This window comes from Vipera ursinii (genome assembly GCF_947247035.1).
Source record: "Vipera ursinii genome assembly, chromosome: 5".
Taxonomy (NCBI): Eukaryota; Metazoa; Chordata; class Lepidosauria; order Squamata; family Viperidae; genus Vipera; species Vipera ursinii.
In genome coordinates, this window is record NC_139518.1 from 48,251,898 (window position 1) to 48,267,638 (window position 15,741).

Below are 15,741 nucleotides of genomic sequence, written 5' to 3' on the forward strand. Positions count from 1 at the left end.
GTTTGTGCTGTAATATCACAAAATGTTGAGTCACTTTCATGTCATTTATTTGATTTTTATTCTGCCTTTATTATTGTTTATAGAAAATTTAAGGTGGCAAACATATCTAATACTTTTTCCTTCTCCTGTTTTCCCAACAATCCTGTGAGGTAAGTTGGGCAGAGTGATTTACCCGAAGTCACCCAGCCAGCTTTCACGACTATGTTAGGACTAGAACTCGCAGTCTAGGCCAGCACTTAATCACTAGCCCAAACTAGCCTATTTGTTTTTCAGTTTATACAATGCCATTTATACTGGATGGTCATGAGGAAAAAAAAAGGAAGAACAGAGATGCAAATTAATCTACCATTCAACTATTAGCCCCAAAGGTATTAGATTCCTTTTACTCATCTGGATTGCTCAAGTAGTTTTGTTTTAGATTCATCATCTTATTAAATGGCAATCTAGTTGGTTATATAAATGATACCTGGATTACTTATTACATTTTGTCATAAACCAAGATTATCACAAACATCCCACAGGCAACACAATCATAAAAATAAAATAAATTTATATGCAACTTGCATGTGTCCCCCCCCCATCTTTAGCTAGACTGACATTCATCTGTTGCAAAACCAGTTACTTTACATGGGTATTTAAATTTTCTCCCAAAGATGTAAAACTGATGGATTAGACCATGTAAATTTTGCCAAGCCCCAATACCTGGAAAATAATGGTTAAAACAAACCCCAGCACTGCTTTGCATCCTCACCCCAATGCATGAAATCTTTATCAGATACCCCGATAGTATAAAATGAAAATGCAGTCCGCACGGAGGAACATATTTGAACAAATCTTGATCTATAAATCATGAACTAAGCCAAAACTATTGAAGTGATCTTATTACTTAAGTCACTTTTGCCAAGTGGTTGAGGACCGTGCTTCATATTTGGAAAAGTGAGGAGCCAAAGCATAGCCACAATAATCAGGGTTTTCTTCTTGGTTGAGGAAGGAAGGCAGTTTCTTCATATCATTTTGGTAGGAATCTTAGGTTTATTTCCAGGCTCACATTATAATCTAAAAGGTAGTGAAGAACCATTGTGCTGATTTTTGAGCCATCATGCTAGAGCAGGTTCTGGAGACTCAAGGGTTACAAATGGCCTTGGACTGCAGACCTTCCGCTTAATACAATATGTCTACCCAATCATTCATTTTCACTGTTGGTTTCCATAGCCTAAAAAGCATTTCTGTTCCTTCTCTGTCTTCTGCATATGAAAATGAAATTTGAAACTATTTTTAAAAACAGATACAGATTACAACCACGAGTCCCAAATTTCTGTTGCTAAGACAGTTGTTGAGTTTTGCCCCATTTTATGACCTTTCTTGCTACAGTCGGTAAGTGAATCATTGCAGTTTTTAAGTTAGTAACATGGTTGTTAAGTGAATCTGGCTTCTCCATTGACTTTCCTTGTCAGAAGGTTGCAAAAGGGGATCACACGACCCCAGGACATTGCAAATATCATAACTATGAGTCAGTTGCCAAGCATCTGAATTTTGATCTCATGACCATGGAGGTGGTACAACAATCATAAGTCTCAAAAATGGTCATGCCACTTTTTTCAGTGCTGTTGTAACTAAACAAAGTAAGTTGAGGATTACCTGCATTAGTTTCTTCAGAAGACATTTCTCTAAATGACTTACATGGTATTATTAATTTTATATTAAACAGCTCTTAAATCTTGAAGACCAGAATAACAACAAAATTAAAATTAAAATTTCACAAAACTAAAATTATTTAAATTCTCTAGCCCCTTTTGCAGCCATGTGAAACAAATAACTATGCTGCCACTTCATAAACCCATCAGATTCCACTTTCAACATGCCACATAATTTTTTTTTTTAAAAAAAGAATAGCTTAGTTTTGTGTGACCTCTTACAGAAATTTTTTGAAAATATTTCCATTTTGTATTTATGTGACAATGGTGCTTCAGAACCTATCGTATGAACTGCAAAATGGGGAGGGGAAAACAGGGAAAAACATCTCAGGAATGTCTAATTTTTTCTTTTTTCAGGGACAGCCATCTTTCTAGACTGTAATTTGAGAGAAGGATTACATACACTTTGCATAAATAAGGCATATTCTGCATTATGGTAATTGATTTTCAGGCATATCATTCCTTCCTGGGAAACAGAGCCTCATAGTTCAAGGAAATTAAGGTTGAAAATTACCACAGATATGTCTTTTTGTTTAACATAATATAGTTGCCCTTAATCCTCCAGAGGAGGTGAAGGGGGCCCATCTTGATCTTATTTAAGACATCAGACATCTATAGGATTATTCTGTTTTGTCTGGGAGAGGCTAGTCTAGATCTGGGGGAGACAGGTTACAACCCCCAGCCTACCTACCCCCTCTTCATATGGCTGTTATATTAAGACAATACACATTCAGATTTCAAGAAGCTGTAAGACCACTATTTTAAGGGTCTAAGTACTACAGCATATGCTGCAGAGAGTCTGGATAACCTCATTGCCAGCTATGCAAGCTAGGAGGAAAATGCAGGAACCTGGGTAAGAGCTAAATGCCTGCTAAAGAGTGTGGGTGGGTGGGGGTGGAGGTGGGGAGACCTTGGCTTACAACCAGACAGTATCACTTAGCTGATTGGAGTCTTTGCAAATGTACCTTACTAATATATAGATTGCTAAGATACCACATTCTTGGCTGAGCCAACAAAATCCAGATTCTTAGGCTGTTATTTAATAAAGTATGTATTTGCTTATTTGTGCTCTGGCAGCTGCACTGGTTGATCTGATCATGTGCAGCATTTTGTTTCCCAAATTTCTACTAGCCGAAGTACAGTTTTTACCTAATTTAAACTGGTCCAATTCCCTTTTAGAGTGTAGTTAAGAAGTAACTCTTCTCACAGAGAGGCCATCGCTGTATTTCTACAAAAATAATCCTCCAAGCACATCTTGTCAGAGAGGTAAGCTGGCATAAGAACATCTGACAAATCCCATCATTCCAGTTTACCAATTGGAAGTGACATTTATAAAAGCCACTGGAAAAGCTCTCTTTAAAACAAAAACCATAACACCCTAAGATTTGGCCCATGCCTTCTGGACAGTAATTTACCTCCTTAGGACCTCAAAGTCTTTTGTTTTTGGAGAAAAAATACTATAAATGCATTTGATTTATTAAATGTTAATCAAGCACAGGAAGGAATCAATATGTGAAGTGAGTAAATTCATGTATTGAAGTTATTCTTCCACATATTGTCTCCATGCATAACCAATTAGGACTGGTGATGGATCCAGCCAAAGGTTCTGCAATGTTGTTGATCTTAAGAAACCTGATTCTTTCTCCTTACTTCAGCCACACCTGAGATTCATGTAATCTTCACAAAGTTTTAATTATGCAGTATTATAATTCACAATTCATAAGCATTTTGTTTATCTAGCAAATCATTTGTAGAGATTCCATACATAGTTCCATCCATAGTAGATACATTGAACATAAGAGGCAGGTTGACTTGTCTGCCTTGAGCATTAGCATTTCCACTTCTAGTCAAGAGCCTGGTTCCTGGTTGTGCTGACTAATGTTGTGTAACTTCTCACAGCTACCGGGAGAATCGTTTTCTTACATATGCTTTTACTATTCTTAATATTATTAGCCATTCAGAGTCATGTATATGAGATGAGTGGCCAAATAAAGGTAATAAAACCTACTCAGACTCAGTATATTACACTATTAGTTCTACATCTTTGTGCACTAGCATGATGCTCAGTGTCTAAGCATGTTTTTGACATGTTTTAACATGATTTACTGAATAAACCACAATTAGCTGAGTTTATATTTTTTTGGTGGTCTGGAAAAGAAGTGACTTGCAGGATCAGGACCACCAGCTTTTCCTCTGCTCTGAGAGAGAAGCAGCTGAAATTCGTTCCCACCAGTTTCTCTGTTGGGGAAAGCAGCTGCAGCTTCCAGAAAAGAGAGAACATATTATGTGTTGACCATAGAGGTAAATGTTGAACTTTCTAACCTGGTGGAGAGAATTAACTAACTGCCCCAAACCTTTGGATCTGGGTAGCATATAAGCAAACTTAGCAGGCAAACTTCTTGACAGGACACAGTTCCCTTTTTTGATCTGAGAGCAAGCATGTCCATCCATGCCTGGCTGCCAACCAACCACACAAACCTCACTTGTAGCTTTTTGTTTATATTTCTTTGTGAGTACTTTACAGAGGGTGAGGGAAAGACATAGCTTGGGATGGCCAAGCAAAACTCTCCAATGAACACAAAGCAAAATGGATGTATGGATTAAATGGTCTGAAGTGACTCCCTTATATGTATATATGTTAGAACATGGGATACTCCAAAAAGCTCAATCTCCTATATGCCAGTTCTATTCCTCACACCTTAGTTTTCTCATTAAAGTCAAAATAGACTCAATATATCCAGGATTAGTATAGCTTGAAGATCATAATTCTTCAGACCGTGGTGAAATAGAACTCTAATGTAATGCAACTGTCATTACTAAAGAGGGAAGAGCAGACTGCAACTATTCCAGACTTCTTATATTGTGATTTTATGACTTAGAAGATGGGTCTCAAACTCGCTGTGTCAAAGTCGCATATTTTTTTTTTGCATTGCCGGAGCTGGCATGGGTGCGGCCTCCATATGATGCAACCAGCCCACGGGCCGGCAGTTTAATAATAATAACAACAACAACAACAATGATAATAATAATAATGTTGGAAGGGACCTTGGAGGTCATCTAGTCCAACCCCATGCTCAGGCAGGAAACCCTATACCATTTCAGACAAATGGCTGTCCAGTCTCTTCTTAAAAACTTCCAGTGTTGGAGCATTCACAGCTTCTGGAGACAGGTTGTTCCACTGGTTAATTGTTCTAACTGTCAGGAAGTTTCTCCTTAGTTCTAGGTTGCTTCTCTCTTTGATTAGTTTCCATCCATTGCTTCTTGTCCTGCTTCCAGGCGTTTTAGAGAATAGCTTGACTCCCTCTTCTTTGTGGCAGCCCCTGAGATATTGGAACACTACTATCATGTCACCCCTAGTTCTTCACTTCATTAAACTTGATTTACTGTGTTTTAAACTGTGTAAGAGAGAGAATAGTATGCCGGCTAGAGTCATTTCTGATTAGAGCAGTTTATAAGGCACACAAAAATAAATATATAATTAGCTTATCAGTATTAAAAGAAAGGGAAAAGCCAAGACATTTCACTTAGTCCAATAAGTAGTAGAATAAGAAAAATAGAAATGTATCTCATTCATTTTCTAAAGTTCTTCACTGGTTAGTTATCTGTTTCTCAGCACAAAGCAAAGCACTGATATTCAAAACGCTGTTTCTACACTAATCTGCTGTAAAACAGATTTTGGAGAAAATTTTCAATGATGGTCCTCCATTTATAGAATTCTCTACCTAAGAAATCTACTTTGCTATCTTTTCACTCTCCACTAAAATAATTTACAATTATTAAACTATTGAACAAAGATTGTTGTTGACAATTCTGTTAATTAACTTTTATCCTTTTTGTGTCAAGTTCATTGAATATATTTACATTGAAGGATGGAATAAAAATGTGAAGAAAACTACCCCTAATTATAAAACTATGCACTCCCCTTTTTCCACTTTCAGTTGGAAGATCGAAATCTAACACTTTAATTGAGACCAGATTTGGAAAAGGACAGTTTATGTTTTCAGTGAGAAAGACTGATGAAATATAGTTTGCAAGTACTCCACTTCTCCTTTGTTCCAGTTGTATATCCTACCTTTTTAAAAGTCCACAAGAAAATTGCATCAATCACTATTCAGAAAGATCTACTGGGGAGTTCTCAAAGGAATATTACCATATTTAGTCAACATTAATATCTACGATTGCATTTCAGAGTTAACACACTCCTCCTTGGAATAAGATGAAGCAGCCTCTCTTAAGACTATTATTAAACTGCTTGCAAACTATGGAGCATTTCTCCAAACTTCACTAGTGAAATTAGAAGGTCCTGGCAAAGAAAAACTTCAGCAGGATATGAACAGTTCACAACAGTATTGTGAAGTATTGGCATTAGCAGAATTATCAGTGAGGTATGAACTTTGCAAAAAATCATATCATACCCTGACAGCTCATAAAAATAAATTAAGATTTTCAAATGATGCAAGCCAGATTTGAGAAAAATCACATAGAAAGGAAAATATTTCAGAAGAGAAGACTGCCAAAAAAGAATTTCAGCTGCCAAATCTTTGTAGAACGCACATACCTTCTCCCAATCCACCCTTAAGCCTGCCTTCCAGCATGCTGCAGTCATTTCAAATAAAGCTGAGATTTCTCAGAAAAGTGCACAGAGCAAAAAGATTACAATTGTTTTATTTCATGTAATTTGTTCTGGTGCTTTACTCTGGATTTTTCTTCTGTTGACTGTAGTGGTTTCAATTTACATGACTACTACTCACTTTATCTAGAAACAAACCCCCCCACACCACCACCACATTCTAGGAAGCAGCAACTGATTCAGCCACACAATGCAAGGCATGAGTACAGATTCAAAGTATAGTCCTAAATTAGTCTTTCTGATCAACCATATCACTCAGGAGGCTCCTAACCTACATAGTACAGATAAGTCCTTGACTTATGTCTGGTCGCTTAGCAATCATTCAGATTTAAAAAAAAAACTTCCCAGGGCTACTTATGACTGGGTTCAAAGTTCTGATGGCTGCCCCTCCCCCTGACATGTTATTGCATTTGGGGCACTCACAACTGTCCCACATATGGTCATTTGCAGTATGCCACGGTCATGTGACTATATTTTTGCCAAAAGCCAGCATTTATTTCTGGTCTCCAGCAAAAAGACACTCAATGCAAACAATGGGTACACAACTGCCATGTTCACTTAATGTCCATTGCATAAAAGGATAATAAAATTGGGCATGAGTCATGTGGAGACCTGCTTAATGATCAGCATGACTTACAACCCAAATTCTGGGCTCAATTATGATTGTAAGTCAAGAACTACCTACAAGGTTGCCAGTGCTTCAAAAATGGTTCAGAAACAAAACTTCAGAACTTTCAGGAGCTAATTCAGTCCTCTGGCTCTCATTAAATCACTCCGTTATTTTTTTTTTCAGGCTTTCACATTGGTCTGAAAAAAATACATATGGTTACTTTATGGACTGAATTATGTATCTTATGAGTTGATTCCTTGAAGCAGCAGCATATTTCAGGGCCTATGGTAGCCTGAAATGTGATAGGCTGCTTTAATATAGCACAGAGATGCTACATTAAGACAAAATCAAAAGAATTTCTTATGAATATTTGAAGTAGTTATAGTTAGATAGCATTTTACAACTTACTGGCCAGTTTAGAGTTCATAAGCAGTCATTCCCACTTGTGAACAGAAGCTTTCCCCAAAACTCTAAGCTATAAAAATAACCCACAGTACAGTCCATCTGTACATCCATCCATCCATCCATCCATCTGTATAATATATATATGTTTGATACATATCTTTCTCCTGATCTAGTATGCAATGAAGAGAAGCAACTTCATATTATTCTTAAGTTGTGTTTTCTTTTCTTTTCAAGAGCTGACAGAAAATTTGAAGAAACTATAAGTGATGGATGTTTTCAGCTGGATCTTTTTTCACATACCATCGCTTTCCTGCTCAAAATAGTAAGTAAGTAAATAAATAAATAAAATATGCACACACGTTTGTGTATGTTTGTACATATGTAGATATATATGAGAAAGAGAAATACCAACTATTTTACTGCCTAGACCACAACAGAAGCAGGTAACTTTTTGTTGGCAAGGATCACATTTAACTTTTTTCTCTCCAAATGAGTGTGAGTACACATGCGTGTGAATAGGTTTTCAAGTGATATGATGGCAGCCATATGTGGATCAAATTACTGATATCATTATTGCCTGTTATGTATATGTATCCATTTATCCATCTATTTCCTTCTATGTATAGAGGAGAGGGAAGGCATAAGAGACAAAAACAGTAAAAAAAGCATTGCTCATTAGCAATACATTTTTAAAAGATGAAATTGATCTCAAGAAGAATTTCTTCTATCCCCAATAAAAAGAAGTTTAAGTGGCAGATACACTAAAAGATGTTTCTCAAGACACAGGTTTACTAAAGCCTGTTTTTATAGATTGTCCTAGGCACCATCAAATTCCTAATCTGCAGATGATATGCCACTACAAAGAAGTCTTTTTGGGTTTCACAACACAGATAATGAAGAATTTGGCAATTTTGAACGCTTCTCAATGTGAATTTCAACATAGCTATACACCAAAAAAGAGATAGTCTGTTGTACATGAAAACATTTATCTTCTTTAATCACTATGACCCAAAAATTACATGGCACCTCTTATTTTATTTAAAAATAAAATAAAAATATATAAAACATCATGTGAAAATATCACATTAAACTCTATTACATCAATTTCCTATTGCTGGATCATCCATGAAAATTCCCAATAACTTTATCTACCCTGGTGACTTCCAATTGAGTCCCATTGGCTAGAACTTTTCAAAATGGCTAAAACAAATGATAAATCACAATGTGTGATGTCAGACAATGTTTTACAAGAAGTATATCTGCATCAGAACCTCTGAATTGTTTCATTTAGGGCAGTGATGGCGAACCCTTTAGAGACTGAGTGCCCCAAAACTGCCCCCTCCCTGCCCTTGCCCCTCACCTCCTGCCCACCCACAGGGCCACCCACCGCCTCCACTGCCCACTGCAGCAGATTGCCCAGATGGCCCAGCAGTGCCATGGTGGCCATGCCCTCCTCCTGCACCCCGCAACATCATCTCCCCACGATGGAGCGCAAGGGCAGAGTCTTGTCCCCACTGCCTGGCTGCCATGTCCTTGACTGCGCTGCTCCACATGGGCCACACCCGGGAGCGACTCTCCTCCTGGGGACCTGCTGGTGAGGAGGGAACCACGGGGGAGGCAAGGCTGGGGCAATGGTGCGCATGCCTACAGAGAAGGCTCCGAGTGCTGCCTCTGGTGCCATAGATTTGCCACCACTGACTTAGGGTTTCTTCACCAGTAAGAAAGGAACATTAACTAGTTTGAAACATTAGTTTATAACGCTAAGGTTTCTGTTTAAATTTTAAATTGAATTTGGACAAGACAGATTATTAACATAGTTAACTCTCCTTTTCCATTTCTGGAAAGATAAGAGAGTAAGCTACCAAAAATAAGCTACTGTGGCTTTAAAATGTCATCTATTTCCATCTCCCAATGATATATTTGGCTGTGTAGACCACCATTTGTTTTTTTTCTAAAATAAAACTCAATGTCTTTTTTTTAAGTGTTGCCTAGTCCTCCACTGTAAATTGTAGGAAAACCAGAAAAAACATGGCTGGCTACAGTCTGTTGTGTCATCTGTTTGTTTTTGGCCACCAATATACAAGCTGTTGTCCCATTGTTATTGCCAGACTTCAATACATCATATGAACACATTTTATGGCTTAACCATAGCTTATTGGATAAGTCATAATTTGCCATGTTTATATAACCATACTAAAACATAAAATGTAGTCATACAATTCATTAAACTTTAAAACCATAATATGATCCTTCATGGAGAAAAGAACTTAGATGGACTCTGTTTTTATAGAAAGGCAGGTGACAGTCATCATGTGATAGTTTTACACTAGGCTGAATTCTGAGTATGAGTGTTTTGAGATTTTTTTAAAAAAAGGAAACACAAGACTGTATCTCCCATGAAGATGCTCTTGTCACTGTGTCCTGAATAAATCACCTTATGCCATGCATTTCAGGGTTAAGGACTGTTTTTGGTCTTGGCATAAGCATCTATATGGCTGCTTCAAGATTTCTAGGAAAATAAAAAATCCCATTTGAATAGTTAGGTTTACACTACATGGTGAACTATAAATAGTGTGGTTTAAACCATATTTTAACTTAGTATGTTAGGTAAAGTTAGCTTCTATGAGTCATGTATGGTGGGCTAATCAAATGTAGAAAACTAGATTAACTGAACCATAATTGAATTAATCTTGAAAATTATAAAAACACAGCAGATAAAAGTGATTTACTGCCCTTTCATATTCAAATGATATACTTAACTGGATCTAAGGATGCATGTTTTGCTCTTGAGATGTAAATCTAATCAGGTTAGTTAAAAAAAAAAGAGCAGTCCCTGGAATCTTAGAGACTAAGACAATGCTTCCTCAAGCAGTCATATTGTACAAACTGTTTCTCAGGATTACATTCTCTGCCTCTTTCTAAGACAAAGTGATAGAGTGGCTCCCAAATGGGCCTTCTTTAGCTATTTCTCTACTATGCCCATTCCTTTCAGAATGGCATAGGAGGGGCAACAAATAATAAAAAATAGCTTCCAACATTAGTTAGTAGCCTATGATTATATTGCTGATTTATTTGCTCCACTGCGGTTACGGGGAAGCCAATTTCCTAGCCTCCTTGAGGTTAAGAGAACTCAGAAAACAATCATTCCCCACTGACAAAACCACCCGTAAGAGAAAATCAAATGAATTCTGGAAAATGGGTAACTGGGTTGCTCCACCATAGTAGCAGGTAACCAAACTGAGTTATATGACATGTATATAAATTACAGCAAGCCATGGTCACAAAATATAAGCAGTAATTTATATCTAATCTCCACTTTAGACTTTTCTCTTCTTGTGAGTGCACCCAGTATAACTCAAAACCAAATTACATTATAACTCAGATACATGTGTGAATGCAGTCTATGAGAGAAAATCTATTACTACACATTTCTCTATGATTGCATTTCTATGTTAAGCTGCATCTGTAATTTGCTGTCTACCATGCAGCTATTTAAAAGGAAAATTCCAAAGGAGAGTTTACTTCACACATAATCTTGGCAGGCATCAGAAATAACTATATTTACAAGTGGACTGTGCATATTATTCAGAAATAAATCCCAATAATTCAACATGGCCTCCTCAAGTGTTGGATGATGACTCCCTACAACAGACATGTCAAACACAAGGCCCGGGGGCCAGATCTGGCCCGCAAAGTGGTTTCATCTGGCCCGCGAAGCCATCCTGGAAACAGTGAGGGAACGGCCCCCACTGCCTTGGCCCTGGCCCAGAGACCCTCCTTCTGCCAGAGACCCTCAGATCTGTCCCACTCCTGCCCAGGCCCCCATAGGCACCCTTGATGCGAATGATGTAGAGCTGGCCACACCCACCTAGTAGGCCATACACACTCTAGCCATGCCCACCCAGTAGGCCACGCCCACCCTGGCCATACCCACCTTGAGGGCAACTGCAATGCTGATGTGGCCCTCAATGAAATTGAGTTTGACACCCCTGCCCTACAAGAAGGTCAGACTCCCTATAAGGATGTAATGGCAATACTCAATTGCTTAGTTATGTCTTCTCATCCTTTTTACAACCACATAACTATTTCTTCAAATCATGTTGGTTTTCTAAAGTATGTAAAGATATATGAAACATTCTTGGCTTCTCCATGGATTCCTCAAGCAAATCAAATTCAGTCCTTAAAGCAGAGTAGGATGTTATTCCAATATGTTATTCCATATTTTGACATATTCACGGTAGAATAACAAATAATCATTCTTACAGTTATCCCTATAAGAAAGTAAACATTTAGGGGACGTGGTGGTTTTGGTTTATTTGCCAAAAATTATTTAATTGCATATTATTAATTACCCTCTGCAGTGCTTTAGTGACTACTTCAAAACCCATTGCTTCCACAGCAGGATATCTTGGCCCAGTTCTGCTCAGAAAAAAATATGTGATAGTAACAAGTGAACTTGTCTGATTCAGTAATAAATCTATAGCAAACTATTTCAGTTTATAGGGTTGGGCCAGGATATATGAGCTTTGCGAGAGAAGATTAGATTATCTTGCTTTCAAACAGATTCTAGCATATGCTGATTTACAATACTGCACAATGAAATATCAAGCAATTCTTTGATGAATTTGCTTAAGTATAAAAATATGCTTTTATGCAATATCAGTTCAATAAGATGGCAATAGGGAGATTTATATATGTAACAGGAAATATCTATTTAACTACAAATTTTACTAACTCCTTTCCCTATGGTAGTAACTGCATTTCAAACAGCATTTTTTTTTAAAGGAAGCTTGCATATATCCCACTTCCCATTCAAAAACAAGTAATTTATGTGTAAAAAGAGTAGGTTCTCCTACCTGATTTTCTTTTTGAGGATCCATAATCCCTGAAAAAAAGGCAACAACAGATAGACATAGTTAGATCCTGGAGCATAGGGGGGGAAAAGATGATATCCCAGGCTCCAATCAGCTTATTCAGAGATACATTGCAGGATCCTTCTGTTTTAAATTGGAGCTGGGGACCATAAGGCATTGACACACTTAAACAGCCGCGATGTAGTTTCCTAAATCAGCAGCAGCAGCTGCTGGTGTTCTTGCAATTGAACATAAGAAAGCCCATGTGATCTATCAGAGACCAGACCATCCAGGCAAAGGAAGGGGGAGAGAGGGAATATCAATTTTTTCCTCTCTTTAAATCAAGCTTCTGCTAGAGCTGTTGCTGACTCTTAACTCCTTATTGTTCTCCAACTCAGAGGCACAAGCCTTGCTGGCTCTTCTTTGTGAAGTTCCCACATTTTGCTTTAGGCAGCATTTTGTGATTCTCAGGATCCTTTGTTGTCAAAAGCTGTTTGCCATTTGCATTGCCGGCAGTTCCTTCTAGTTGTCTCTCCAAAACACTTTGTCTGTATAAAAAGAGAAAACTGCCTTGGCTTCTTTCACATAAGAACAAATACTGGGGATGATTTTCCTTCCTCCTTGGCAAAATGAAAACTACAGCAAGCCAGTTCTTTTGACAAGGCACCTTTTAGGAAAGATCACACTTATGAGGATATCACAAGGTGCAGAACAGCATGGCTAGTCCTTAGAAAGAATCTCTTGTATTTCTAGAGAAAAATACTTTTTAACAGTACAATCCCATGTCTGATTCGTTCAGTAAAAGTTGCTAGTTTTTGTGTACCCGTGAAGAAAGATTCAGTGGTATACATTTTTTAAAATTAATCCATATCAAGGTTTTACTCTTCTATAAATAAAGTCCTTTTCCACAAGAAATGAATGTGGCCTTTTTAAATGTTTGCTAGCATTTCTTTTTCCCCCCTCCTTGCTTATTATTGGCTTTTCAGATGGATCTAGGTATATTTTTCAACACTGAATTAAACATGTAAATGACTCACGGCCTTCAAAAACATGTGAACTTGATATGAATGTTAATATTAGTAATAATATTTTAAAATTAATTACTCCATTCCAAAAAGTGAGATGGCTTCATTCACCATATTACAAATAGTAATGAGGAATGGGAGAGAATGTGAGGTATAAATTAAAGCTGTCCAAATATAGTCCTGTAATAATAGATTCAATTTAAAGTTCCACTGCTTGTATAATTAGGCTTATACAAGCAATAATCTGAAATAGAGTAACATCCACGCTTAAATCAATGCTATACATTCTTACATAGAACTACGTTTAATTAAACTCAGGGGAACTTACTTCTGAGCAGACACAGAGAGTAACACCTACTGACTTAAATTTAATTCCCAGTGACTTAATGGTCATATTAAGTTTTCTTGACAATAATGTTCCAGATTTGTTTTTTCTCTTTAGATTTCCTAGCCTAGCGTCTAGACTTCAATATTTTTGCAATCTCACATTTAAGCACTAGGCACTCCCAATTTTTCTTAGTTTTTCAAGATAAACACTAAGCTATGGCAATACCTAAGAATTGTCATATCAACACTAGCACCCTTATTACTATTATTCTGCAGTAGATCCACAGAACTTAGAATGTAATTATATAAGGTAGTCGATTATACACTGAACAAATATCTACAGTATACAAATTTTCTCCAGCACGTGACTCTCCAGATAGGTGGACCAGAATTTTCTACACTGGCCATACCATAAGGAATTCTAGAAACTGTCATGCAACCATCAATAGGAATTTCACAAGGGTTTAAGGTTATCCACTTAGCCTCACAATTGTCCCAGCATTACTCAAGAATTTAAAAGAGCCAAAAGAAACTCCTGAGCAGAGGTTTCAGCAAGCAAACAACTTATATTTTGATTAAAATAGAGTTGGGTGACCTCATCTCTCTTTGTGGCTGGTAGAGAGATGAAGGCAACAACCAGGAAAGATGTCTTCCACCTTTTGTACCTTTTCAGAACAAAAAGATCAGGTCTTTCCACCAGGAGCAAGATAGCAGAAAAAAAACAATTCCTAGATGATGACTCATACACAGCAACCCCTTACCGTGCTCTTTTCATGTAAGCAATCTCCTGTATGTTTAACATGAGACTTTTACTTTTCCAATATACATAAAGCATCTGCTCAGGCAATCGGCTACAAAATAATAATTACAAAATAACAAAACAATGATTGCATGATAACACTACAAGTATCAGTATAAAATGGTTACTATATATAAAATAGCTGCTAGTGTCAAACTTAAACATACTAAAATCATAAGCACAATATAATCCCTTCAAGGGTATAGGTTGATCTACATACCATAAATGTAATTGTCACCTGGTCCAATTCATTTATATACATGGGAATTCTTTTTCCCCCCTTCTGGCCTATTCTTAAATCATCCTCCAGTTACTTCAATATTAGGAAAATGTTGTCCTCTAAAACTCTTGTGAAAATCAAAAGGACCTCATCTGTTGGAGGTGAAGGAAAGATAAAAGCAGAGTTGGGGAAGATATAAGAAACTAACCAATGGATGTGTTCAATACTAAAACATTTCTCATCAGATGAAAGAAAACAGACAAACACACAGAAAGGCCATACAATTCAATTCAAAGTGGGAAAAGTCTGTTCTTGCATGTATGTAGCATGTGTTACCAACTCCTTAAATTGAAAGTATAATTCTTGGGATAATGCAACAGTTGTAAAGGGCAGGTGCATGATCCTGTCAAAAGACTCAGCTGCTTTAAGAAGTCACCAATTTTTCCTTGAAACACTCTTTCCCCTTCAAAGCTCCCCCCAGATTAAGCAAATAGTAACTCTTTGTTAAGAATGCCTACTTCTAGATCAGACATGTCAAACTCACGACGTCACGTGACGTTGCGCAACGTATTGGGACGATTTTGCCATTGCTGGGAATGGGGTGTGTGCGGCTTCCGCATGATGCATCCGCCCATGGGCCGGCAGTTTGACACCCCTGTTCTAGATATTCCATATCTAGAACCATATCATATGGTTTTATTTAAAAGCATCATCTAATTGGACCTATTGCTGGGTAAAGCTGATAGGATTGCATCTGAATAATAGAGTTCTACATAAACTGCCCTTTGATATAAGTTGATTTCCATGCGGTTTACTTCCTATGTGGCATGTAGTACACAGTGTATAAAAAGGTAGCCTGTATATTGTCAGCCCCCAAAGGTAAGCTAGGTCAGGAAATAAATTCCTTGAAAAATATTGAAATTCTATTTTGTGGATGTAAACTACAGTAACAGAATCTTAGAAGCCTGTCAGTATTTTTCCTCCCTTCTCCCTTCTTATAACCTAGAAAATTAAAGTGGAGTTACATTAAATTTGTCATATTCTCTTCTTTTCCTGGGCTCAAATCATGTTTTACTAACTCTGCATTCTTTTGTTATTATGTATAGATAGGGAAACACCACCCTAAAGGTCCAAGAGATCCTCCTGAACTCAAATCTACTGCTAATTTGATTAGTAGA

The 15,741-nt window shown here is 37.3% G+C and overlaps 1 protein-coding gene and 1 long non-coding RNA gene across 2 annotated transcripts in view; both read right to left on the bottom strand.

Moving 5' to 3' along the window:
• The window catches only part of SH3PXD2A (SH3 and PX domains 2A), a gene marked incomplete at its 3' end in the record, with an annotated part of 113,855 nt that extends 101,587 nt beyond the window's left edge, over nucleotides 1-12,268 (bottom strand). Inside the window, exon 1 of the mRNA XM_083363759.1 lies at nucleotides 12,196-12,268. Coding sequence (XP_083219885.1) covers nucleotides 12,196-12,253 — 58 coding nt within the window. The 5' untranslated portion in view covers nucleotides 12,254-12,268. The remainder of the gene's footprint in view (nucleotides 1-12,195) is intronic.
• LOC310641075 overlaps nucleotides 1-15,741 on the bottom strand; it is a 186,749-nt gene that overhangs the window by 123,043 nt on the left and 47,965 nt on the right. The gene's annotated exons all lie outside the window — the stretch shown is intronic.